At 41.6% G+C, this 26,029-nt stretch overlaps 1 protein-coding gene across 4 annotated transcripts; it reads left to right on the plus strand.

The window, feature by feature from the left end:
• Window positions 1-7,615: 7,615 nt before the first annotated feature.
• On the plus strand, window positions 7,616-25,635 carry LOC113036846 (succinate receptor 1). 4 transcript variants are annotated; one of them, XM_026193384.1, is made up of 5 exons: window positions 7,616-8,301; window positions 8,548-8,726; window positions 22,966-23,014; window positions 24,189-24,268; window positions 24,510-25,635. In XM_026193384.1, the coding sequence occupies exons 2-5, from the start codon at window positions 8,715-8,717 to the stop codon at window positions 25,461-25,463; spliced, it is 1,095 nt and encodes a 364-aa protein (XP_026049169.1). In that variant the 5' UTR covers window positions 7,616-8,301; window positions 8,548-8,714; the 3' UTR covers window positions 25,464-25,635. The 4 variants fall into 4 exon arrangements, with proteins under 4 accessions (XP_026049169.1, XP_026049168.1, XP_026049171.1 ...); XM_026193386.1 differs by lacking the exons at window positions 7,616-8,301; window positions 8,548-8,726 and adding exons at window positions 17,176-17,532; window positions 18,177-18,274; XM_026193387.1 differs by lacking the exons at window positions 7,616-8,301; window positions 8,548-8,726 and adding exons at window positions 18,075-18,088; window positions 18,177-18,274.
• The last annotated feature ends 394 nt before the right edge of the window (window positions 25,636-26,029 follow it).

Here is a 26,029-nt window from a genome sequence, read left to right on the forward strand (position 1 = left end):
GGAGACATAATGAATACTGAATAGAATGCTGAAGAAAGAGAACAGATGCTAAGACACAGAGACAGACGGGTGAAGGATAACAGAGGAAAAACAAAGCTTTGGTTTCATGACAGTTTAGAAATAGTTGAGAAAGAAAAGAAATGCTTTGGTCTAAGAGATGCACATACCTTTTTCAACTAACTGGCTATTATAGTATGTTACAATGATACAAAAAACTTTGTTTATGTGCAGATTTTATCTGATTAGTAATGCGTGAACAAACACTGACTTTCTCTACTAATGGGCTTGAATTTGAAACCCCAATTCTAGAAGCTTTTCAAAACATGTGAGTTTTTATTGCTTCATTTATTTCATACTTTGAAATGTGGCCAAATTTCCAAGAATTCCAAGTGAATTTGCAGATAGTAGTTTGAATGCATAAATAGCCTGTGCTAATAAATAGATGATTTATTCTGCTCGTTTCAGAGGGGGGGGGGGGGGGGGGGATTTGGGATTCTGTTTGCAATACCACCTATTTAATATGAGATAAAAACCCGACAGGCACAATGAGTTTAAGTATATTCTACAAAAAGTGAAAATGGCAGGAACATACTGGAGCTGATGGGATTTATTATAAAATCTTGTGTAAACATTACAGCAGTGAAACACTCGTCATAGAATCTCACCATAAAAAAATGTCATAACTACCAACTATAATTATTAATACTAATTCAACATTAATTAATATTTAGAATACAAAGCATAAAAATTATAAGGTAATTGGTAGGAAAGCTGTGTTGCATTTGTGTTTTCCACACTCATTGAAATGGCACTGATTCAAGCTTCTCAAAAATCACCATTGTCCTTGAACTGACTTACACAGGTGGATCTAAAATGAATCTGAACAGATATGGGTTCAATTTGACCCAGAACAGTCTTGGTTTATAAAAATTAGTAGCAACTGTACAACTATGTCCAATTTGTTTCAAAATTTTCATTTATTTCTGTGTTTTGGGTAACTTCAGGATAATTCATCTAATTTGAGGCTAAAAGAATAAGATTTTATTGTCAAAACAGGCCAAATTTGACTTAAACTGTATGTAAGAGTTAAACTGTTAGCTCTGTTGTAATCAGAAAAACCTAAGAAAATCATCTCCAGCAGCAGCAGGCAGTATAAAAGATGTTCTGTTTTATTGGACAAACAAATGTGTTGTGAAATAATTTTGCCATGGATAATTGTGAGTTCTTGATACACACTGCACACATTTGTAATGCTATGATATTTACCAAATGAGGTGATTAGTGATTTAGAACACTTATTATTTTTTTATTTTTGCATTTATTTTACATTACTCAATCCGAGCAGCTTACCCGGAAGGCATGCATTCTTAGTTAACAGCTGGTTTATAACTATGGGGAAAGCCTGATGGACAATCAAGAGCATGCCTCCTTTGTGTAACATGTACTGTATACTGAAATCCGCTGATCTTCCACATGTTCTTTTTCAGTAGTGATTTACTGTTGCCTTTAGGGTCTCTGAGAAAGACTGTTTTATCATCCCTTTGAACATCATGCATATTTAAACATTCTCATGTATGCACTGTAGTGTATGCCTGCTACCAGAGGAGCACAGGCACATTATATAGATAGATAGATAGATAGATAGATAGATAGATAGGTGTGTGTGTGTGTGTGTGTGTGTGTGTGTGTGTGTGTGTGTGTGTGTGTGTGTGTGTGTGTGTGTGTGAGAAAGCAATAATGCTTTCTTTCTTGGCATCCTGCAAAATATTCTAACAGACAAATAGGTGAAAAGCCAATAATCTGTGTGCAATACAGTCACAACATGTATATATGTCTCTTTTAGCTAAAAATAAGTCTGCTTCTCAGAGGTGCTGGCCAGCCTAATAGACTAATTAACTCAAATCTCTGGAGTACTTTGATAGTCAAAAGAAATGTAAAAATAAATAAATAAATCACACAACACTTTGCATTGAAACCATGGACTTGCTGTCTTTGATGGTGTGCATCGGTTTATGTGGATTTCCTTAAAAAAAAAAAAAAATTCTTTCAACATGGATCCAAACATGCAAATTTCTGTCACACACACATTCCCTGACGGAATGATTTCTCACTTTTCACACCCTTTTCCCCTTTCCTTTGGAGACAGTAATCCCCAGCTGCAGCACTAATAGCATTAGCAGAGCATATCCAATCCCCTTATAGTACTCTGCCAGGGAGCTCAGACCTACCCTGAGACAGACACTCTGCGAGACTACATTACCCATACTCCTCAGGAGTTACCTGGTTACCTAGTCCAGTTTGGTTTGTAAACTAAGACAAATATTAAACACAAAGTAGAAGGCATTTTATACAAGCTACTGTCTACTCTCAGTTCTACCACAGAGGCACAGAGCACCAGCTTTAGTATCACACAGTTACTGCAGTTGTCACAAGTTAGGAACACTATGGAAAAAGACAGCACAGGATAAAGAGGGCTAAGTGTAAAATAAGGTAAGCCCTACATGTTTAAGTTTAGTCATTATGCAGCTGTGTGAAAAATGATACTGAAAGGCTGCAGCGCGTTAAAATCAATCAGTGTTTTTTTAAATGTAGGTCCAGGGATGGAACAGTCAAAAAGCTGCTTAAGGCTAAAGAATCTCAACAATTTTAACACCGGTACAACATTTTGCACATTTATGGATCCAATCCTTATTATTACTCATAAGCAATACAGTTGCATCATTTGAGACATGTTTGCTGCAGCAGTGAAGCACAGCTTTTACTTTAACATTGAATGATCTCCTTTTCTCATTTGTGGTGCACTCCTCTTAGTTTTGCAACCACTTGGGAAGTAGCAAATCAGCATGTTACATATAAACAGGTGACTGTGGCAATCTGCTAGAATCCAAGGCAATCTCAAGGAGCTTTTTAGTTCAACAACATATTTCCCATTTGCAAGCCATTACATGCAGCGACAGCAAGCGACACTCACCAGCTAGCTGGAGAAAATAATTTTTTTCTGTATCCACTGGTGGCTACTAGGGGGTCATGGGCTGGTCTCCTGGCTGGTATGACTGGAGCTAATATAAAGGGTTGGAAAATGTGTGTAAGAAAGAGCAAGAGAGCCCTTTTGGACATGATCATTTTCCAGTGAGACAAGTTTAAACTCTCATGGATTTAGCACCGAGATTTTTAAATTACGGTTCTTTGTCTAATCAAACTAATTGTTAGTATGGGGTCTTATTTGTAAGCAACTCACATATTATTACATATACATATTTATTTGATTTCGCATGCACGACAGACCAGATTTTTTAAAAAAGATTATGAAAAACACGCCTTGCATATTCATGTGTTTTGAATGAACAAATGGTATGAAATAATTTGAATATAAAATTCCAGACCGGCATTAACAACAGCATCATTCCTGAATTATTCATGTGCACGCAAACAACACAAAGCACTGTATGCACATTTCTGCGCAGACATACTTTTACTCACAAGTGCTCTTTTTTGTGCTAAGAGAAAATAAAAGCAGACAAATAGGAGAGGATGCTGAAAACAAACCCTGTTCCCAGACACAGCCATCTAAGGCAGAGCAGCACCAAGCCAAACAGCAGAGAACTTGTCTTCCTTCATCCCAGCCTCTGTAAGCCAGCTCTCAGCTTCTTGACTGCAGCTCCATCTCTCAGTCCTTAACCATTGCTCACAGTGAGTCATTGACTTAAAAACAGGCTGCAGTCTGCCACGGCATCAGCTCATAAGTAATCATTCTACTGTGCAGTGTAAATATTGGTGTTTATAAGTGTTCTTTCTTACTTTTTTTTTGCATGTGTCCAAGGAAGGATAAAGAAAACTAAGCAGATATGGGAAGGGAACACGGAAGATACAAAGGGGTTAGAAATGAAAGAAAGATTGGGAAAAAAACGAGGGTTGTGTGTCAGGCCTAAGAATGAGCTGTAACCTAATGAGTCTAAATGAAAGCTGACTGTCTGAGCTAACTCAATTCTTTGCTCTGCTAGTCACAGTTCTTAGCTTAATGATGTTTGCTGCAGACTACTGATGCAAGAGCCAATGGTGGATTGTCTTTTTTGGTCATATGTTTTCCTGCGTGTGGCATCCCTCTTCGCCACTTGCATGTGTAGAATGTTGAACTTGGCTCAGGGAGCACACGTGATGACATCACCCACACTGTGGAGCAGACATCCATTTAAGATATGTTTACCGTGCTTAAACCATTGGCATGCCTCTGTCCCTGCTCGTGTAAACACAGAATGCGGCTGACCATGTGCCCGCTTGCGTACCATGCGTATACAGCGTTTACACAAAACAGATAAAGAAATAAAAACCAGAGTGGGGAGTGCGGGTAGAGGAGGCAAGGCTGCAATCTGTGGCGATTTGGTTAAATATGGAACAAAGAGGAAGCAGCGCAGGGGTGAGGATGTTCCAGGGAGGTCTCTCTGCAAAGGGTATAACAGATTTGGAAAAGGAAATGTGTAGTGTGTACACAGAGGTGAAGAGAAGACATAGTTCATGCTCAAGAATGCTATAAAGCTGTTTGTATAGTCAGCAGGCCAGCCCAGCCTAGGTGTTGAAGCTTTTTTGTACAGAACGTTGGCAAAAAAAAGAGAGCAAACGCAAAAGAAATTGTGGGAATTGAATAAAAGAAAAATAAAGGATCTATAGAGAGAAATATGTCATGTTATAAGTCAGAGAGAGTTTTTAACTCAGCGAGAATCCAGGCTCAGATTAGTGGAATCTGGGAAGCTTTCTTTAGAATGACATGTAAACCTCCTCCTGCCCTACTGCGCCATTTCTACCCGTTCAATAGTCTTTGTTTCAGTGTGCTTATCAGCAGCACATCTGTTTCACATGTCATGTGATTCCAGAGCAAATTTACTATATCTTTCAGAGCCAGGTTTGTGTGTGTGTGTGTGTGTGTGTGTGTGTGTGTGTGTGTGTGTGTGTGTGTGTGTGTGTGTGTGTGCTCGTGGATGTATGTATGTGCGTCTCCTGGCCCAATATCACAAAGACAGAGAGCAATTAAGTCATGCACACACTGGAGGGGGACACAATTTATGGCTCTCCCCTGACTTTTTATTGCTTGAATTCTTCTCCTTCTCAGCTCAGCTTGTTAGCAAAAATAAATAAATAATTGAAAAAGCCTAAAACCTGGTTGGATGTGCTACCAACAGGGTAATGAACCCATAACTAGCATTTCATAAGATTCAAGACTGGAAAAAGGAGATAAAATTGGATACAGATGTGAGAAACGATGAACTCTGCAAACTTTTTTTTTTTTTAGGTTACTGTATTTCTGTGACATAAGCTAAAGCACTTTGACAGTGTGCGTCTTGTAGTAGAAAGTGGAGGTGGGCTCTGCTACCAGAGGGCCATGAGTAATGTTATTTCCTTGTACCATAGCTACAGTGGCTTACTAACCCAAGCTTAACGATACCCGAGGAGCCAGAGCAAACCTCTGACATAGGGAGGTCTTGTGTTTTTGTGAAAGTTTCACCCCTCAGTTCATATTAGTGGATTTTCTTCTCCTGTGACCAAGGTCTAAGGAGAATTTGGTTTTTAAAAAAATACACAAAGCTAAGTAATGTGTGAATGTGGTAATATACAGGTGATGCAGGTAAACAAACTGGCTTTTTCATGGTAAAGAAACTCGTTTTAATAGGAAATATATTTCATATCTTTGGATTTTTTCACTGGAAGCAATACTGCATGTAGCTGGTTTTTGTGTCTGCAAACACAAAAGAGCAAAATGTCCATTATCTTGAATTAACAGATTGAATTTCATGACTATTTCATAAAACTGCCATGAAACTGTGCTGGTGTTCCACTACAGAGGCAAAGGGACAGAGCATATATATATCGTACAAATTGTGCTTGTGAAGAAAAATGAGTGCAGTGCCACTGTGGTAAAAGCACGCTATCCAAAATCTAATAATCTGAAGTTGACGTTTGAAGGTTTGCAACCTTTAAACAGAGCCAGGTTTTAGGAAAAAGTACTGCTCCCTATACAGATAGACTGAACATTAAACCTAAAGTGAGTCTACAGTTGTACTGTTATCTACAGATGTACAGTAGTGTGCAGAAATCTTCAGCCACACTTCATTTCTTTATTTTGTTTCCAAACTTGTATTTTTTTAAAATGGTCTTGAACGATTTGTTCACCAGGCTTTCTGAACGTTTGTACATTGGACATTGGCCAGTTGGCTTTCTCCTGTTCATTATCAGAGGTTCCTTTTTCCTTTTTGTTAAGGTACTTTATAAAGCATAAAAAGGCACTTAACACAGAACACAAAGGCTACCAACAACATACAACTATGGGCACTATGCACGTTTCAGTTCAATTTTCTTTTATTTATATAGATTAAGTTTATATAGTAAGATTTTACTTGCGCAACAGCTGTTGCCTCAAGGCACTTTCCATTGTAAATATCATGCAGAGAAAACACCAACAATCAAACAAACCCCTTTGAGCGAGCCCTCGGCGACAGTGGGGAGGAAAAACTCTTTTAACATGAAGGAACCTTTGGCAGAACCAGGGAGGGGCAGCCATCTGAAACAAACAGTTGGGGTTGATGGCAGAAAGACAAGCGAGGCAGAGATTAACAATAACAATAACATTTGAAATTGAAAATTTTGATTCAATTCATCGTCATCAATATGTATGGACAAAGTCAGGAGAGAGATACAACAGTGAGTGTCTAAAGTTATCTGTATAATACATGAACACATTCATACTTTGGTGCACCATGAAATACCATCTGGATTGGCACCAGCTTTATACCAGCCTGGAGATCTATTCCCAAAGACTACTCTATTTTACATTTTCCTAGAAAAGCATAAAGGGGTGAGGGGTGACTCAAGACTTTTGCATCTTTTGAATCTGCTCAATACCCTAACTTTCAGGTCTTTCAGACATTTCAGGCAGTCATGCATTGCTTCTCCCCTATATCTTCACCTTTTGAGGATTGTCCAGGGTTTTTCTTCAAGTTTACTTTATGTCTGGTTTATTCTGCTCCACGATCACGATTGTCTAAACCAACTCTGACAGGATGCAGTCACTATCTCGCAGTGAGATATGTGATCTATGATGTTGCTTCTCATCAGTCAGACAACCAAAAATATTTCAGTTTTGCATATTTTTTGCAGTAAAACTTTGCTCTTTATTCCAAATTGTCTCACTTTAACAAAACGCAGGGACTAAAGCTCCACCGGGACAAATGTCACAGCTACTGTAGTGTTGACAAAGACTAGTCTGGCTAAGTCTATGTCAACAAAACCTAGTAAGTTTTTCATCTCAAGATAAAAAAAACAAAACAATAAAAATAAAGAATTCATTCAAAGGATTAAAGACTTAAAATGTAAGCGTTTATGTGAAATGTAAGCAACATAAAATTATCCCAATGCCACTTTTCCCCATTGGAGACATTGGGGGTATGTATCATAACCATCTGTATACAATGTTTGTGTAATTATTTTCATTACAAGCAGAGACAAAAGTTCCACGCTGGAAGATTTAAGCAGTCAGTGTTTGCCATGTCCCCCATCTGTTAGCAGCAAGCTAATATTGCAAATGTGCCCTTAGGTAAACTTTACTGACTTCTATTTTTTCCTTTATTTTCTAGGTATTTACTCGTGAACTGTTTTGACCTGATATTTGTATGAGAGTCAAGGAACCTTGCAGTTCATCTGAAATGGCAATATAAATATTTCAGTTATGAATAGAAATGCGTGCTGACAGACGTACCCAACGTTGCCATTCACAGAGAGGTGCGGCGTGTGGAAAATTTAAAACAAAAGTACTGTTTGTATGATTTTTCTAAAGACAAGGTCGTGTTTTGAATTACAAATCGAGTGAGGAATTGTGGCACTGACAGAGCAGAGATTCTGCGCGGGGTTATTTTAGTTTTCCATCTGAGCAAAAATCTAATTTAGCTCCATCTCTCCTTGACCACATACCCATGCAGACTCTCTCTTCACAGTGCAACATAACTCAAGGACAGTGAGTCAGCCGGCCAATATGAGCCTAATCAAATCCACGGTCCCGAAATGTGAGCCACCGTGAGACTAGCAGAGAGTTGGGATGTCACAGGGCAAGACCTTCGCCCCATCTACCTGCTGACAGAGGCAATGACAGAGGGCGCACGAGCAGAAATGGGAGAGATGGCTTCCGTTTGTTCTGTTACCATTTTTTCTATGTATGTGTGCACCAAAGCACAGAGATGAGACACTGCCGTGCATAATTGCCACCTGGGGAGAGAAAAGAGAAGAAGGCAGCGTTACTGACCAATAACGACCATGAAGGTAGAAACACTAGATAGACTGCTTAGATAAACAGACCACGTGCACTAACAATGACGAGCACATACAAATATGCATCTATTATGGATTTTTCTGTATTTCTTTTATACATATCTAAGTATAATAAAAGAAACCGAATAACTGTTCCTGACCACAGCACAACCATTGAAAATCTTAATGGTTTCGTTTCTCCTGGTGAGCACCTCCAAACATCATCTCTCTCCATATTTCCTGTATTTATTTTCTTAGAGCCAAGCAGACCAAGAGAAATTCCTGTGGGTGTGCTATTTAGGAGAACTTTTGACCACTTCAACAATGGCTGGCAAAGTGAGCCCCGTCATCAAGTGCCAACACATACAAACCAGGAAGTCAAAGACCCCACAGAGGAAAGTCGTAATTCTTCACCTCTGACACGGATGCCTTTTATAGTAAGATATTTAGACTTTAAGCTGTCAGGCTTCATATTGTGAATTCGGCTAAGTGTGAAACCTTAGTTCCTCATGTTACTTTTTATCTTGTCAAACTGATGTGAGAATACCATCCACCTTCTGCTCAATGCAATATTTTCCTCCAAGCGCCTGTTGCGAGCTCTGTGTTCTTAAGCGTGGAGACAGATTTCAGTGAAGTTCTCTGTGGAGCCTAAAAATTTCCTCATCCCCTGTCACTTTGTGACACCAATTAGGAGGTTGCTGGTATGACAAGCCATTGGTCCATTGACAAAAAACCCTCTCTAGCTGTGTTTATGTGAGCTATGATTGATTTTATACTATAGCATAGTGAGGGAACGAAAGAACAAAAGTAAAGACCGTTGCAATGATGACGACAGAGAAACAAGAAGAATCCAGACAGGAGGAAAAAGGAAACAAGCTGAAAGTTAAAAACTTCTGATGTCATTTTCGGAAATAGACGTGGGTTTTTTTGGTTTTTTTGTCGGCCCACTTGACTGTCAGCTGACAGAGACACTGATCTCCAGTGAAAGAGTGATAAGAGAGCTGGTGTGCTCATTGAATACTCCTGTTATGAGCACCTGCTGTCTAGAGCAATGTACATGGCTTCAGAGTCATCACAGCAGTTTACAAGACACTCGCTGTTCTAAACCATTACAGTGGGCTTTACATAATGTAACCTGTTTCACGGCTCCCAGGTTCCCCATCACCAGCAGCAGCATGATGTCATCAAGTCAAGATGCATAACAGGAGGACCATTATTTTGTGTGCACTGTGGATATGTTCACATCAGTAAAACTTGCGATGCCAGTAATGAAACAAGAGAAGATCCTTAAGAGTGTGTGTGTGCATGTGCTTGGAAATCCTCCACAGAAAACTCACACCTGCCAAATGAATGATAACAATTCATGTGGACTCTGAGCACGAGGAGGCAAATCATAGACAGATGCTGCCATTTAGAGTGCACCCCTGTGTGTGTGTCACAGTAACTGGCAGCTTAATATGGGGAACAAGTTTCGTAGCTAGTGAAAAATCTACAAGCTACTGTTGAGGATAATTGAAAGCAGGTTGCTGCTGACAGTCCTGACAGTTCACCGTCAGAGAACATATGTGCAACCTAACCAAATGTTATCTGAAGCTGTACTGTAGGCCATGAGCACAGCAGGACAGCATTAAAGCGGAGAGCTCGCATGACCGTAACAGCATACAACCATAAAGCGTCTGGATATAGCCACAACTTAACCTTGTGCTTGACTAACTCTAAGGGCTGCCGATAAGAGATTGAAGTGAAAATGTGTAAAGGTTATACGCAGCACTTAGCTGAGGCTGAGAAATTTAGCTTTCAGCAACGTTTTCAGTGACTAGCGAAGCGATTAGCAGACAGTTAGCTGACCTGATGGTGGTTTTGAATTTATGAGTCCCAGTAGACAGAAGAGGCAATCATATCAGTAACGCTGAGAAAGCCTTACACAGCATACACCACCAGCGTGTGTAAAACAAGCTTCTGGAACTGCAGTGACTGAAAATGAAATAGATGCACAGCACAGCAAAGAATGCCAAACGTTATCAAAGGAGATCGCGGTTCGCACTAAGAGCGTCTGCAGGTCTCATAAAAGATAGATATGGCAATCGTGCTTATTTAATCATGTTCTGTGTGAAAGCAAACCTACAAAAGTAATTAGCATATTAGCTTATTAGCATAGCATATTATTACACATTTTCATACAGATTTTAAACATAAAAAAGCATAAAAAGTAATAGTGATCTATATCTAAGAGAAAGCTGTCCAGTTGTGGCATCAATATGGCTTCTTATACAAAAAATAAAAATGTGCATTAAATTACTTTTTTTTACTGCTTATGCGTAAAACTATAATTTTCAAAAATATCATTTTGATTAAACAGCTTGTGCATAGAGCTGGATTATCCATTACAGAAACATTTTTTTAAAAGTGTTAATTTAGAGCAGCTGTGGCATAAAGCTTACATTGGGTGGTGGGCTAATAAATTACATTAATAAATGGTAAGCGTCTGACATGGATAAAACATCCTGAGTCTAAACAGCTCTGAAACTGCCCCCATTCTGTCGCTGTGGATTCCCACTTGAACAATGAAAACAAGAAGTGTTTGGAGGCTTTGAACATTTTTAAAATCAGCTTGCGTAGCTGGACCTGCCTGTGACCCCAACAAGGGGACAGGAGCAGGTGAAGCCCCCAATCTCCCCTCTGTCTGTGAAGGCCAATTTGTGTGCTGCTCAGACAAACACTGAATGAATTACTGAAACACGGCCTGATCGTGCCTCTGAGAACATTTTGGAAATTGAGGACTGGAAGAAAATGAAGGACATGATTTTAAAAAAAAGAGTTAGGTAAGGCTGAAATGATGATAGAGGAGAAACATTGAAATAAGACAAAAAGGATTCAAAAGCGCATTTATGTAGAGAAAAGTTTATGACAAACTCAAAGGTTTTGGACATATTTCAAGAATTGAGGTAATTTATCTCTCATCCTCACCTCTGTAATTTCATACATGTTAAACCTTTACGAGACAATTTGCTGTGTCGAATTGTGATCCAATTAACCCACTGTCAAATGTGAACCATGTCGATAATTAGTGCAGACTTGTAGTGATAAAGCTCTAAGTGTGTCACCTTCCAGAACTAGGACAGCCGTGTAAGTTGCAGAGACTAATGGGAACACTCACTGAGAATCAGCCTGCATGAAGCAGACATTCACTCACCTCACTCATGTTTTACTGCACCGTGAAAATGTCCTTAAAATTATACCAATTGTTGTCAGACCAAACAATATGGCCTTATTCTATCAACAGATGTGATTTTTTTTCCTTTTGGGCCACCCACTCCTTTCTCTTCCCTTTAGTCATTCTTGTTTTCTTCATCTTTGTGTTTCTTTGTGTACACACAAATACCTCAGGGTACATTTGGGACTAATTGGTCGTCTCAGGTGGAGAGCGTTCGTCTAAGCAGATTAAGTTTGTCTCAAACAGAGATCAACTAACACAAGCATACACACAAATACAAATTATGAGAGCGCTATGACATTGCAGGCAGATGCACCCTCTGCTCTGTTATCTATATTCTTACTGACTCTCATTCTGTCTCCTTCTGCATTATTTTACTGTCATTCACTATCCCACAAAAACGCATCTTTATGATTCTTAACTTGTTCATTTTTAGCTACAAATGTTGATACTTTTTTAAAACTAAGTTCTTTGTCTATTTCATTGTTGTTCTATCTACACAATTCTATCTATGTATTTCTTTATAAACTAAGGTAGGACACTTGGAATTTCAGCCCGATATATGAGTATTGACTTAATGCTGCCCTCTGCTGCAAAAAATTGGCATCATACAATGTTTGCTGAGGCTGGTACACAAAATTTACAAATGTAATTAAACAATGTTATGGTTTGTACACAGTTCCTGTGAATATGAACACAGTCTGCTTATCAGTGGATCTCATTTATATAACTTACAACATGCAGCTTGTCTTTTGATGTCCTGTAAACAACAAACACAACATGAAGCACATATTTACACTTTCATGGTTTCATTTTACTCTGCTTCAAAAGCACGTACACGGCAGGTTTGAAGGGGACAGATGCATTTTGTTGTAACTGCATTCAGCATTCAATAACATCCAGTTAGTGCAGCAGCTGCACAGAGTTGGCAGGCCAACAAGAGGGGCAAACAACAATAAAACTAATGTAAACCATATAAAACAATTATGCTACAAGAAATTCAATTAAATTGTTTCTCTTTTTCCCGTTTCTTGTAGCAAAATGTCTTATTTCACTCCAGGATACTACAGAGCACCAAGTTGTGCATTGGAGAGTCACTTTGAACTGTTCAAATCACAAAAATCCCAATTCGTGGTCAACGTAAAAACACAAAAAGTTTGTCATACAGACTGCATTTGCATGAGATGTCAAAAACCCTTCAGCTGCACATGCTGTCATGAAGATACGCAAGACTTACGTTTGCTTAGGCCTGCCACCAGAGAGCACTCTTCTCCTACACAAAACAGCAAATAAAAAGATCTTGAACTATATTAAATATAAGAAAGGCATTATTGTAAAAATAATAATGTGACTGTTTCATTATGCTATTTAAACAAAGGCTTGCACGCAACAATGTAAAAGAGATGAGAAGGGGAAAAATTATTTTCATTAATATGACTTAATTAACTTTAAGAAAACTAAGTAAAGCATATTTTATGCGTATCATTATTTAAAGAAATAAATAATTTAAATAAATTAAACTAAAAAGAAAAGCAAGCGGGGGGGGGGGGGGGGGTCTTGTAATCTGGAGAATAAAAATGAATTCATAATTCAAAGATGATTATATAGCCACTGTAAATATAGGCAAAACATAACGTGATTTTTCTCACGTGAGAATTAAAACAGACTTACATCTTTGCCCTAGCGCTGGCCTCCGCTAGAACAAACTGAACACTATTAAAGACAGGAATGCTGAAAGATTACTTTTGATCCCGTAACCAAACAAACCCCTCACAGTCCCTGCCTGGGTTTCATAAGGACATGCCAGCTGTATTATGTCTGGCTTGCTTTATCTGGAGTTAAAGGTTTTCAATAAAGGCCCAACCTGACTTTGTCTCACACGAATGTGTCTTATGATCTCTCAGCACTATGTCATGTGCTTTCAAAAGGCTGCTAAACATTGTAAGCTCTGTTGCCAAAATATACTGTAGACTCACCATCAGGCTCAACATAATCACGATTAGTGTGTTATGTAACCACAGGACAGGTGTTGAATACAATATGCTGGAAAATGAACAAACCAACAATGTCGCATTAACATATTAGCCATTTGATTTACTCTTACTGATGATGAGAAGTGTTTTTCTTGATGTGTAGACAGCATTTTCATATAGGCTTATTTACATTGTGCCAAGTCACAAAAACAGTCATCTTAAAGCACTTTATATAGTAAGATTAATAAACTACAATATTAGACATAGACAGACGAATGGATTGGAGAAGTCCCCTAGCAGCTTAATCTTTAAGCGTTAGCTGATCCAGACCTAACTGAACTCAAACTGAAAACTGGTTCCACAGGAAAAGAGCCTGTGAACTGAAAACTATGACGTGCTCTGCTGGGATAATATCATACTATGAAGTCTTTAAGCTATGAAAGAAGCTGATTTTTTGGGAGACGGATCTTGCCAGTAAAGAAAACTGTGAGAAACAGGATCTCCCTTTTTAGACCCTGCTAAGCACTTTTGCTGCAGCGTTTTGGATCAGCTAATGACTTATCAAGCTACAATAGTCCTGCATAGAACAAATGAATGAACTAGTTTTCAGCATCAGTCTGAGACACGATGTTTCTAATTATGGCAATACTGTGCAGATGAAAGAAGGAAGCCCTAGATTTGTTTAATGTGCAGATTATAGGACATATTCTAATCAAAAAGACACACACAGCAGTATTGGAGGCCAAGTCTGAGTTTTTATGGACAAAAATAATATAACTTCACTATTTGTTTTTTGTTTGTTTTAGTTTTTGATGTGTTGTTGTTCTGGATGAAAACATTTTTAAACACTGCATATGTGCCACGCAGTGAAAAAGAACATTATCACATGAAAGTATACCTATACTGCTTCCTTGTGAATTAAGAGTCTGAGTAGCTGCTAATGAAATGCACTTGTGAGCAAGTGTGAGCACAAGTGTGAGTCAGGTGGAGCTCCTCTCTTACTGTCTTTGCAACTTTGTACTGAGTACTGAGGTCTTCGCGAATAAACTCTGAATTCATTTCAATCAGGCAGTGCTCGGGCAACCCCACTGGCCTCTGGCCCCAAGGAGAGGTGCCGCTTGTCACCAAAGTAATCTCAAGTCAGATGTTAAGCCAACAGCTGAAGTTTGGCCCAAATTGTGTCATGCAGCAGGCATTGATCCCACAACAGCAAATCTACAACAGAATGGCTGAAAAAAAGAAAAGTATCAAGGTGTTGGAATGGAGCCCTGCATCAGACTGGTGGCCTGTCCAGTGTATCCACACTGCAATGAAAAAACAAGACTTAATTTCTCATGCACTGCAGCCCTGAAGCTTTCTTGATATTGCCTATGTAGCGGCGCCAGGAGGGGAGGAAAGGATTTGGCTGAGGCAGGTTAAAGCTGAGCTTACATCCCGTCGACACACACCAAATGTAGTGGCGCAAGGGATTGCAGAGGAGCGAAACACCACCAACCTAAATGCTATTGTTTTCGTGGGGTGTAAAAAAAGATGATTAATAGATGTACCAATTTTCACAATCACGCAGGTTTGTTATCTGGAGCACCGGTGGGGCAAAGAAACAAACAAAATTACTAAAAATACTTTATTTGATAATCATCAATAGAAGTAAAAAGGTTAATTAAAAGGACTGCCTTTGTACAGTAACAGCCTGACAAACAGGTAAACTAAATATAAAGGGGGAATACTGCCCACTTGGAGGCAGACTACAGGGAGGAGTGCCCAGTGTGCCACCCGCTACTCACCCGTGCGACCTCACCGCAATCCTCACTGTAATCTAACCGGTGTGTTATACCTATACCCCAGTGTACACACATGCATTCTTTGGAGGAAGGGAAACCACCACACGTGCCTAGTCTCCCACAAACGGCCGGACCTTCTCAAAAGAAAAGGACAGAAGAGTTACACAAAGTAAACAACTAAAATAAACAACAAATACAGATTCTATCCTAGAGTCTCCTTTAAACACACTTTAAAACATCACCATCAAGCGTAAAATACCATCACACAAGGGGCAAATAAATGCCGACCCTAGTTGGAATAAACCGAATTAAAAGTAGAAACAGGACAACAAGTAAACAAGACCATAAGACAAGACAGCAGTGGTTTAGCATGATCCTGTAATGAAACAGAGAGAAGCAGTAGTCAGGGTCCACCCTACTATGCCACATTATAACAAGCCCGTAAGTGTCAGGGTCCTGGGACATGGTGACCCAGGATCCCTGAGCAGTTATGTATTATATTATTATTATCATTATTATATGTATTTTGGTGTTGCTGCTGCTCTTCTCCATGCCTGTAGATGTGTGTGTGTGTGTGTGTGTGTGTGTGTGTGTGTGTGTGTGTGTGTGTGCGTGTGTGTGTACGTCTGCGGGTATGCTTGGAGGATGGAGCTCAGCCACCTGCAGGCCTGAGGGGTGTGGCCCTGTGGAAGGACTGGCCACACCCGAAGCCACACACCTGCTGCTGATCAGGGCTCGTCGGGGGAGCTACTTAGGAGAGTCTTGGAGCTCCCACCGACGCGGGATCATTGCATGAGACTCCACGTTAGTCGTCCTGTTATTGAGTTAGTGTGTGTGCGCATGCCCGCAGTTGTATGTGTCCTGACGGCTGCGTCTTATGTTTCCCGCAGGAGCAGCGTGGAAGACACGAGAGCAGCGAGCACCGGGGGGTGCTGACACGGGAGCGGAGAGAGCACAGAAACACGGACTATTCACGGGGAGACACGACACTGGAGTCTGGGAGAACACGGGGATTTATTGTTACGTTGTTTCACTTTGTAAATAAACACTGTCTATACATAGAGCACCGCGCCTGGGTCCTCCTTCCCCACTCCTTCCACGGTGTGCCATGCCACACCGTGACAGAATGATCCCGCCACGTATGGACCCAGCGGTCTCCGAGGAGAGGCTCAAGAGGGAGGTGATGGACAAGATTTACCGCATGTGTGAGTTATGGTGGGAGAAGCCTGCGGAAGATTTGCGTCGCGCCGTGGAGAGGCGGCTGCAGGAGATGCTTTTTAAATTCCCCTGGCTGGTGGACTCTCTTAATTCAGTAGTCCTGGACTTTCTGCTTTCCACCCTCCACCTCCACTCTCCTCCTCAGGCTGCTCACCTGCTCGGACAGCTGGTGGATTCACTGCCTGAGACGCCGGCCCCGACGTCAACACGGAAACGACGTTCGCGCCGTCAGCGTTCCTCACCGCAGCCGACTTCTCAAGAGCCGGCTGAGGTGAGTAATAAGGACACTTTTCCATTTCCCTCACCATCTGTTTGTTTTTCTGCAGTGGACGATGACGCTGCCGTAAGCCTTCCGACGGTGCAAGCAACATCACCTCGGTCAGAAGGCTCCACGCCACTCGCTGCTTCACCATCTGCAGCTGTAGCACCGCCATCGTTTCATCTGCCTGAAGCCACCATTTCAACATCTTTTTCACTGCCAGCCGGCGAGCCGGAGGAGCCCGCACCGCCAGCTGAGGAGCTCGGCGAGCCGGAGGAGCCCGCACCGCCAGCTGAGGAGCTCGGCGAGCCGGAGGAGCTCGGCGAGCCGGAGGAGCCCGCACCGCCAGCTGAGGAGCAGCCCGGCGTGCCGGAGGAGCAGCCCGGCGTGCCGGAGGAGCAGCCCGGCCGCCACGTCCTGCAGCCCGGCCGCCACGTCGGGAATCGTGGGTTGTGCTGAGGCGGGTGCTGCAACGCCGCCGCCACCGGACCCGTGGCCGTCCGCCGGAGCTGCTTCGTCGCCGCCGTCGGACCCGTGGCAGGCCGCCTGAGGAGCAGCGCCGCCGCCGTCGGACCCGGGGCAGGCTGCCGGAGGAGCTGCAGCGCCGCCACCGCCACTGGATCCCGGGCAGGCCGCCTGGGGAGCAGCGCCGCCGCTACTGGGCCCAGGGCTCGCCACCGGAGGGGCAGCAGTGCCGCCGCTACTGGAGCAGTGGCAGGCCCCCAGAACTGATTTTCTGCTGTTGCCGGACCCGTGGCCGTCCGCCGGAGTTGCAATGTCGCCGCCTTTGGACTCGAGGTAGGCCCCCTGAACTCTTTTTGTTATGTTGATGGGCCGCCTGTGACTGTTTTGTGGCGTTTTTGTTTTTTTTTTTTTCGTTTTGTTGCTCCGCTGCTGGCTGGGACTGTGACCTTGGGGGGGTTGTTTTCTTTGGTTGTTTTTGCTTGTTTTGGTTCTGGCCCTCCGTCCTGGTTCCCCCCGCCGCCCGCCCTGGGTTGGTTGTGCTGTTTTTTGTTTTGGTTTTGGGGTCGTCGGGAGCCGACCCTTAGAGGGGGGGTACTGTCAGGGTCCTGGGACTGGGCGACCCAGGATCCCTGAGCAGTTATGTGTTATATTATTATTATCATTATTATATGTATTTTGGTGTTGCTGCTGCTCTTCTCCATGCTTTTGTGTGTGTGTGTGTGTGTGTGTGTGTGCTTGGAGGATGGAGCTCAGCCACCTGCAGGCCTGAGGGGTGTGGCCCTGTGGAAGGACTGGCCACACACCTGCCGCTGATCAGGGCTCGTCGGGGGAGCTACTTAGGAGAGTCTTGGAGCTCCCACCGACGCGGGATCATTGCATGAGACTCCACGTTAGTCGTCCTGTTATTGAGTTAGTGTGTGTGTGCGCATGCCCGCAGTTGTATGTGTCCTGACGGCTGCGTCTTATGTTTCCCGCAGGAGCAGTGTGGAAGACACGGGAGCGGAGAGAGCACAGAAACACGGACTATTCACGGGGAGACACGACACTGGAGTCTGGGAGAACACGGGGATTTATTGTTACGTTGTTTCACTTTGTAAATAAACACTGTCTATACATAGAGCACCGCGCCTGGGTCCTCCTTCCCCACTCCTTCCACGGTGTGCCATGCCACACCGTGACAGTAAGAGTCTTGTTACCACTCTCTAAGGGTGTTACTAAATGAGCAGCTTTCCTGCAGTGCTTCCTGCGACCTGGGGAAGATGATGTGGATTTGAGGGCATCCCAGCATTAGCCCGAGTAGTCCTATGTAAAGGGGCCACACCATTCTGGACATCAGCAATACCTGGCAGCGGATCTGTGCAAACCACAGGGGACATTGAGGGTTCTCCAAACATCCTGAATTTTATGACTGCCTCTAAGCCCAACTTCCTTCAGATAAACCAACTGACCTTCTCGCAGGGGAACTTCCTTTACACGCTGGTCGTGGCATGTCTTACACCAATTAGCTTCAGGGATTTGCGGGCAAATGACCCATATAAACATTAGGATGGGTTTGCGCATCTTTAGCCGACCGTCATCGCTCACACTCCTGGCACCACTGTTGGGTGTTTCCATACATCCCTATCCATTGAGAAAATGACAGGCCATTGAGCACCATTGAGAAACCACATCTACTGTTCTCCGAACACCCTGATAACCATGCTCCTGGTGCAGCTGCTGCAAAACCTGACCCTGATGGGACTTGGGTAACAATACCTGCAGCGTCTCTTCTCTCCCAGGATGACAGACCATCCAATATAACATGTCATCCCGCTCCACTAACCTATGCCATTGCCTGACCAACCCAAGGGTCAGCCTTGAAGTGCAACCACATTCCTTGGCATCAGGCCCCTGTCTCCAAAACTGCAGAAACTCCCAGATCATGGGGTCAGTCACCTGCAAAACATGAAGGTCAGACAATGCATACCCAGGGAAGACTGAGGTAGTGGCTTGGACAACGGGTGTTACTGGTTTCCTACCAATAACCTGGGGCAAAGGGTCAGGTACTACAGACTCTGAGCCTAAGTGAACGGCGAATATGTTTCACATGACTCAGGTTAAACATTAACCTTAACCTCGGCTCAATGGTTCAGGGGGCGGAAGTTTTCCTGAATGGAAGAACAAACAACATTACTTGAACTGGCTTGCGGTGCTGTACCAGCTGACTGAGCAGGCATGACTGTGGGCTCACCAGGGCACTCTCTGGCAAAATGCTCAACCTTCTGGCACTGTCTGCAAATTATGGCCTTATTACGTGAGGCAGGATATGGTTTGGAAGCACTATTCAAAGCAGCAAGACCCCTTGCGAGCTGATTCAACTGCTCTTGCTGACTTTTAAGAATCTCTTTCAACTCCTGTATTTTAGATTCATAGGGTGCAATACCTGCCAGACTACCTCTAAAAGGGACCTCCTGGACACTGTGCTGAAATCCTAACACCGGGGGAACCGAGTAACTTCTATTCCTACTGCCCCTTGGCATACCTCCACGCTCCCATAATATAGCCTCCCGACGAACATCCATCAAGGTGGCAGTAGGGTGGCCGCGGACATACTGCTTTAATTCTCTTTGCAAGAAACAATCATTTTCAACAAACTGATCTTTAAGCAAGACATCTTTGTTCAGCAGATCACGAGGGGACTGTTTCACAACCCTATGCATGAGACACATAAGAACATGTGAAAATTCCTGTAATGTCTCTCTCTCCTGCTGTCATCTTGAAAAGAAATCCTCCTGCAGAGAAACATATGACTTAGTACACCCATACAGTTCCTGTAAAATAGTCAAAATCTTTTCACGACCATCTTTCTCCTCTGGAAGCTGATATTTAATCTCTTCTCTGGGCTCGCCTTCCAGGTGATCATAGATAAACAGGGTTTGGTCGGCTGGTGAAAGATGTCGTACCCTCAAACAGGCCTGCACCTCTTCCACCCACTTGGCAATACCTATTCCAGTCTTACCGTTGAACCATGGGCACTACCTCTCCCGAGGAAGATAAATCAGTCTCTCAGTCACGGGAGCTTAAATAGCAGAATACCCATGGGTTAATGAACCCGTAGAAGCAGCACTGGTTCCAGGTTGCTCCGATTCTCGCTTTTGCCGCATCTGCCGATTTTCTGCTTGCAGCTGAGCAACCAAGTCCTTTAGCTGTGTGAGCTCTTCCAGATTGTGGTGGCATGAAGGAGGATAGCGCGAACATCCACTCCTCCCCAGCTGATAATTAGAGGCCGTTGTAAGAAACAGCCATGCTTCACTACACCTACATACAAATGCATTTGCAGTGTCAGACATTGCATAGTCTACCAGCTGTAGGGTTGCCAACTCCCTGAAAAATAAATAAGGGACACCTCGTGGCCAGGGCCGGGCGACCCAGTTGTCTTCACCCTTCCCAGTGTGGTGAATTTTCTAGCTCTTTTTTTGTGTGTGAAATTATTTTTTTAACCATTTGACTTGAAGTTGATTTAAGTAGATGCATATTCTATTTTTTGTGATATGAACACATGTGAAACAAATGATCATTTAGCCATTTATTTTTAGCTCAAAATGACAACATTAACACAGTAAAACAGGTCTCTTTCTTAAACAGAAGCCTGTCATGCTTAACTTTTGAGAATATAAGTAAATCTTTCTTTAAAAGCACTCTGTCCTGCTTAACTTAAAATAATAGAAAACAATAGAAAGAAAAATATTCTTGTAACAGTGCACATTTAGTGCATTTAGTACAATTGGCTTCAGTTGAGGTATTATTTCAGCTTTTCTAATGCTAATCAGCTGCTCCTGTTTGTAAACCCACTTGCTCCCATGATTACGCATCATAACTCATCATCATTATTCATCTATGTATTACTTTTATGTATTAGTCATCAATTTGTTGTAATCATCTATCCTTGCAGTTGTTTATTACACAAAATAAATTATATTATCACACTTCTGGCCACATAGCGCAGATATTCACTGCACATGCCCATATTAACGTTTTCCAGCCAGGTGTTTTCCTTTTCCCATTCTTCCCTTTCTCTGAGGGGAACAAACATTGCTGCTCTAATGCTGGGCTCACACTGTGCGGTTTTTGGCCCATTTTGAGCCGATTTTTGAGTGATCGGACCGATTTTGGCCTTCATCGTGCGTCGTGTAGTATACGTGGGGTAACGAGAAGTGATTAACACCTCACGACCAGCTCCCGATCATCAATCGCTCGTGAGGGTGTCACCACAGGCGCTCACACTGCTCACGCGCAAACGTAAACGTTGGTGAAAAAGACGGCGCAGCACGGCTGTGCAGCGTGTGATCTGGACACAAGCGATGGAGGCACAACTTGTAGAACTTTGGAAAGCTCATCCGAGCCTTTTCGATGTGGCACCACAAAATTATCACGACCACAACAACCGTGAAAATAGTTGGATTTACACTGCTGCTCAATCACAGCTGCCTGATCAATGTTTTTCATTAGCAATTTAGCAAAGTTGATGGTAGTGGTGTGTCTGTGTGAGTGAAAGACAGAGAGAGCGAGCGACAGATTTTCTGTTATAACCTTCATTTTATGGAGGCACAGTGTGAGCACTCAGGTCAGGCATCAGAGCATCGGGCCGTATAGTGTGAGACCTGCATCGTGACCTATGAACGTCTAACCCCTGTGAGTCAATCGTGCAGTTTGAGCAGGAGCTGAATAACGTGACTGAAAAAATCGCACAGTGTTTGCCCAGCTTTAGGTGTACTGTCGTCCGAGACTTGCACCGCAGTGTCGGCGTTTGTTCCCCTGTTGACCATGCTTCTTGTTGTGGTCATCTGTTGTCTTCCGGTATTTTCTCCGCAAGCGACCTTTCCTCGACCAATGAGATGAGCGGTAATCTGAATTGTCATACTCGAATTGTCATAAGTGTGCTGTCAGCTCATTGGTCACAAAGCAGGAGAGGGGCTGGGAATTATGTTTTCAAACAAAGCGTTAATTCCATAAACATTTATAGACTACTTTTGATTCTCACTGTATTACGGGACAAAGTGCGTCCCTTATTAGCTCAATACGGGACGTGTACTTTTGTTTCGAAATACGGGACGATTCCGTATTTTAAGGGACGGTTGGCAACCCTAACCAGCTGCCTTGTAGAAAATCGTTGTGATGCCCACTAGCAAGAATTTGAGCCAATATTGTATTAGCACAGGTAATAGTCCCATGAATTCATGCCTCCAACATGGCCTACTCAAGTAGCACACTTGCTCAAACTGCATACAATTTATTTAGAAGTGAGAATGTGGCATTTTCAACATGTGCAAAACCATGCCACTTTATTAATAAAGTGCTTGAGGATGTCATGCTAAAATTATCCACACTACTGATTGAGTGACTGATAGTGGAGAAGAAAAATTATTTTGGGTTCTACATAACACATTATAATACAGAAAGAGGAAGTGTGAGTTTACTCTGAAGTGAGTAAAGAGTTATTTTGAAAATCATGCTCTAACTAAAAAGGAACTCAACTATTGGTTGATGCAAGATGTACGTGACTGAAATTTTTGCAGCTTCTTATGAACAAGTATAACCATACAGTGACTCAAAAATACCTTCTAGAAAACATTTCAGTGCTCTTAGAACTTACGCCTTTAACGTTTGAACAACAAATTCCAGGGAAATAGCTCTGTATACTAAAATAAAGTAGCATTGGATGACTAGACAAAAAACAATGAAATAAAAACATTTTTGATTAATTTTTTATGAATTTTGCCATTTTAGTCAGGACTGCCAGAAGCCACCAAGCAAGACCATCAGCTCAAAGGAGACTGTAAGTAAAATTATAGAATCATGCAATGAGTGTGATTTCACATTTTAACACATTGTTGCTGTTTTAACATAAAATGCATATAGCTTCAACTTTTATTAAATGGATGAAAATATCTTCTTTATACACTGATGCTGTGCTTTAACCAAATCCACTGATGATGTGTTTTTCAGATTTAAACACATTGTTGCTTTGTTTACATATAAAGAAGACAGTCTCAACTTTAGTTAGGCGTGGCTGAGAAAGGGTGAAAAAAATCTTATTTTCACACTTCTATTGATATTGTGGTTTAACCAAGACACACACACATGATGTGTTCTAAAATTATAATTTTTCAATATGGGAAAATAAGACCTTCAGTAACTAACTTTTGAGCATCAATAACATTGGAGAATGTACTGTCGGATAATCCGGTGGAACTCAGTGAACCTGCTCTGTAACTGTATGCGGTCTGTCACATCATGGCTGAGTCACTGTGGGTCATAAATGATTCACTTTGCAATAATTTTATTTAGAAATTATCATTACGAATGTCGGAAAGGGAAAAAAAACAGTTGCACAAACTGACATGTTGCAACAGTGGTTTCCTTTTCCCACACTTGAGTTCAGTGAGCTCTTCAGAACAACTTATTATTTTACAAATGTTTGTAAAGGCAGCCTATGGGATCAATTCATAGATAATAATAATATTGAATATATTACAGTGATGCAAGCAGTCATGCATTGTAATCAGACAATATAAATATTCAAGCAGAAATATGTGTTGACAAAATAGACTCAAATATGTTTATTTTATTATTCAGATTAGGAAAGATTTCAAATAAAACTATACGAGTCTTCATCAATTGAATGCAAATGTTTACATTTTTTTCGAAAATTCAGAAGAATTTAAACACTCGATTTGGTTGAAAATTTGAAAAATAAAATTTAAAAAATTTGTTTTTTCCAACCCTTGTTTCAATATCATGCTGGTAATAATGGAGGAGAGCTCATCTGAGCTTTTGATAAGAAAATTATATTCTATATAGTCATGTTTTCTTGGGCGTCCATCATATTTCCACGCTGTAAATGCAAATAACTCGCAAAGTGTTTGTGTACTTAAACCATAAATGAAATGGCTATTTATGTCATATTCGTGGCACCAGTACCCTGACTACTCTGTGTTTACTGTTTCCAGTGTACAGAGGGAGGTTGCACCTGCTCACTACCGCACATCATATCCTCGCTAACAGCAGCTTTCAAAACAACTACACCATGGTAAGTCTTATCTTTACAAATATAATGTGTATTGTGCTCAATGTGTTCAGTTTGAGTTAAGGAGATCTCCTTAAAGTTTTCTTTTCCAGAATGTAAGACTTTGATATAACTGACTGGATAAATTAGTTTGAATAAATAATTTACTTTGTTTTTTCTCTCATTTTGCCCCAATCCTCGCCTTTGTCCTCTTCCTTTCTCCTTCTTTCACTCCTGTCTTCTCTGTATTCCTCTTTTGCTACAGGTGCTTAATTGTATGCAGATAGTTGAGGCACTGGAGACCTATTACCTGCCAACATTTTATGGAATTGAGTTCTCTGTTGGTTTCCTTGGCAACCTGCTGGTTGTACTTGGTTATATATTTTGTTTACAACAGTGGCAGAGCTGCAATATTTACCTCTTCAGTCTTGCGGTTTCAGACCTTATTTTCCTCTCCACATTGCCACGCCTCTGCTACCTTTATTCAAATCACAAGGAAGAGAGCAATCTCTATGTTTGTGTTATCAACCGCTACGTCCTGCATGTAAATCTTTACTCCTCCATACTCTTTATGGTTTGGCTCAGCATGGACCGCTTCCTGCTCATAAAGTATCCAATGAGGAACCATTATCTGCTCAGGCCACGAACAGCTCTGATTGTTACAGGGTTGAGCTGGATAGCTGTCAGCATTGAAGTTGCCCCAATGATAACGCTGATGGTGCAGGACCTAAAAGAAAAAAATTGGACCATGTGCCGAGATTTTGGCAGTCTGAAGGGAGATATCAGTGTGCTTGGCTACAGCTTGGGGCTGACAGTGACAGGTTATATTCTCCCTCTGTTTGGACTTTGTGTTTTTTCCTACCAAATAGCACACCTACTGCGTGTCCAGGAAAGGGCTCTGCAGCGCAGCACGGCATCATCATACAAGCGGCCTCTAAAGGTGGTTGCATCAGCGGCAGCGCTATTTCTGGTTCTCTACACTCCCTACCATGTGCTTAGAAATGTGTCAATAGCAACTATGCAAGGCTGGGCAGGACTGGAGATTTGCACACGGATGCACATAAAGAGTATCTATATCTTGACCCGACCTATAGCCTTTTTTCACAGCGTAATCAACCCCATCTTCTACTTCCTCATGGGTGACAAGTTCAGAGACCTCCTAGAATCTAAGATTAGAAATATAGTCAGCAAAACAGTGGTGCAAAGAAACCCTTCATGAGTAAACTACAAACTTACTGTACGTAAAAAAAAAAAAAAGAATATCAGCATAGCATCCATGTACATCAATGAGACCTACTTTGTAGTTTCTTTATTTTATTTTCTATATTTCTTTTTGTATTTTCCTCATATCACTGCTTCCTTTAGTGATGCACAAATATATATATATACGTACACACACACACACAAACATATTATATATATATATATATATATATATATATATATATATATATATATATATATATATGTGTGTGTGTGTGTGTGTGTGTGTGTGTACACACATATATATTATATTATTATTAAGTAATAAAAAGTTGTAATAGCATATTCTTGAAGTAAAAGTATGAATGAAAGTTTGTCACATTTGCTGAAACTCTTAACTTTGCATTGCTTCATCATTGTTACATCTTATTTGGGAATGTTTGCACATTATAGTGCCATATAGCTTCTTAAGCTAATAAAGACTATTAAAAACTGTCTGCTCTTTTATTATTACCTAGACTTCAACATTTTCTCCACAAATCATTAAAGGGAGTATTGGTTAAATTAATATATATTTAAATG

The sequence above is a fragment of the Astatotilapia calliptera genome, chromosome 14, assembly GCF_900246225.1.
Source record: "Astatotilapia calliptera chromosome 14, fAstCal1.2, whole genome shotgun sequence".
Classification (NCBI taxonomy): Eukaryota; Metazoa; Chordata; class Actinopteri; order Cichliformes; family Cichlidae; genus Astatotilapia; species Astatotilapia calliptera.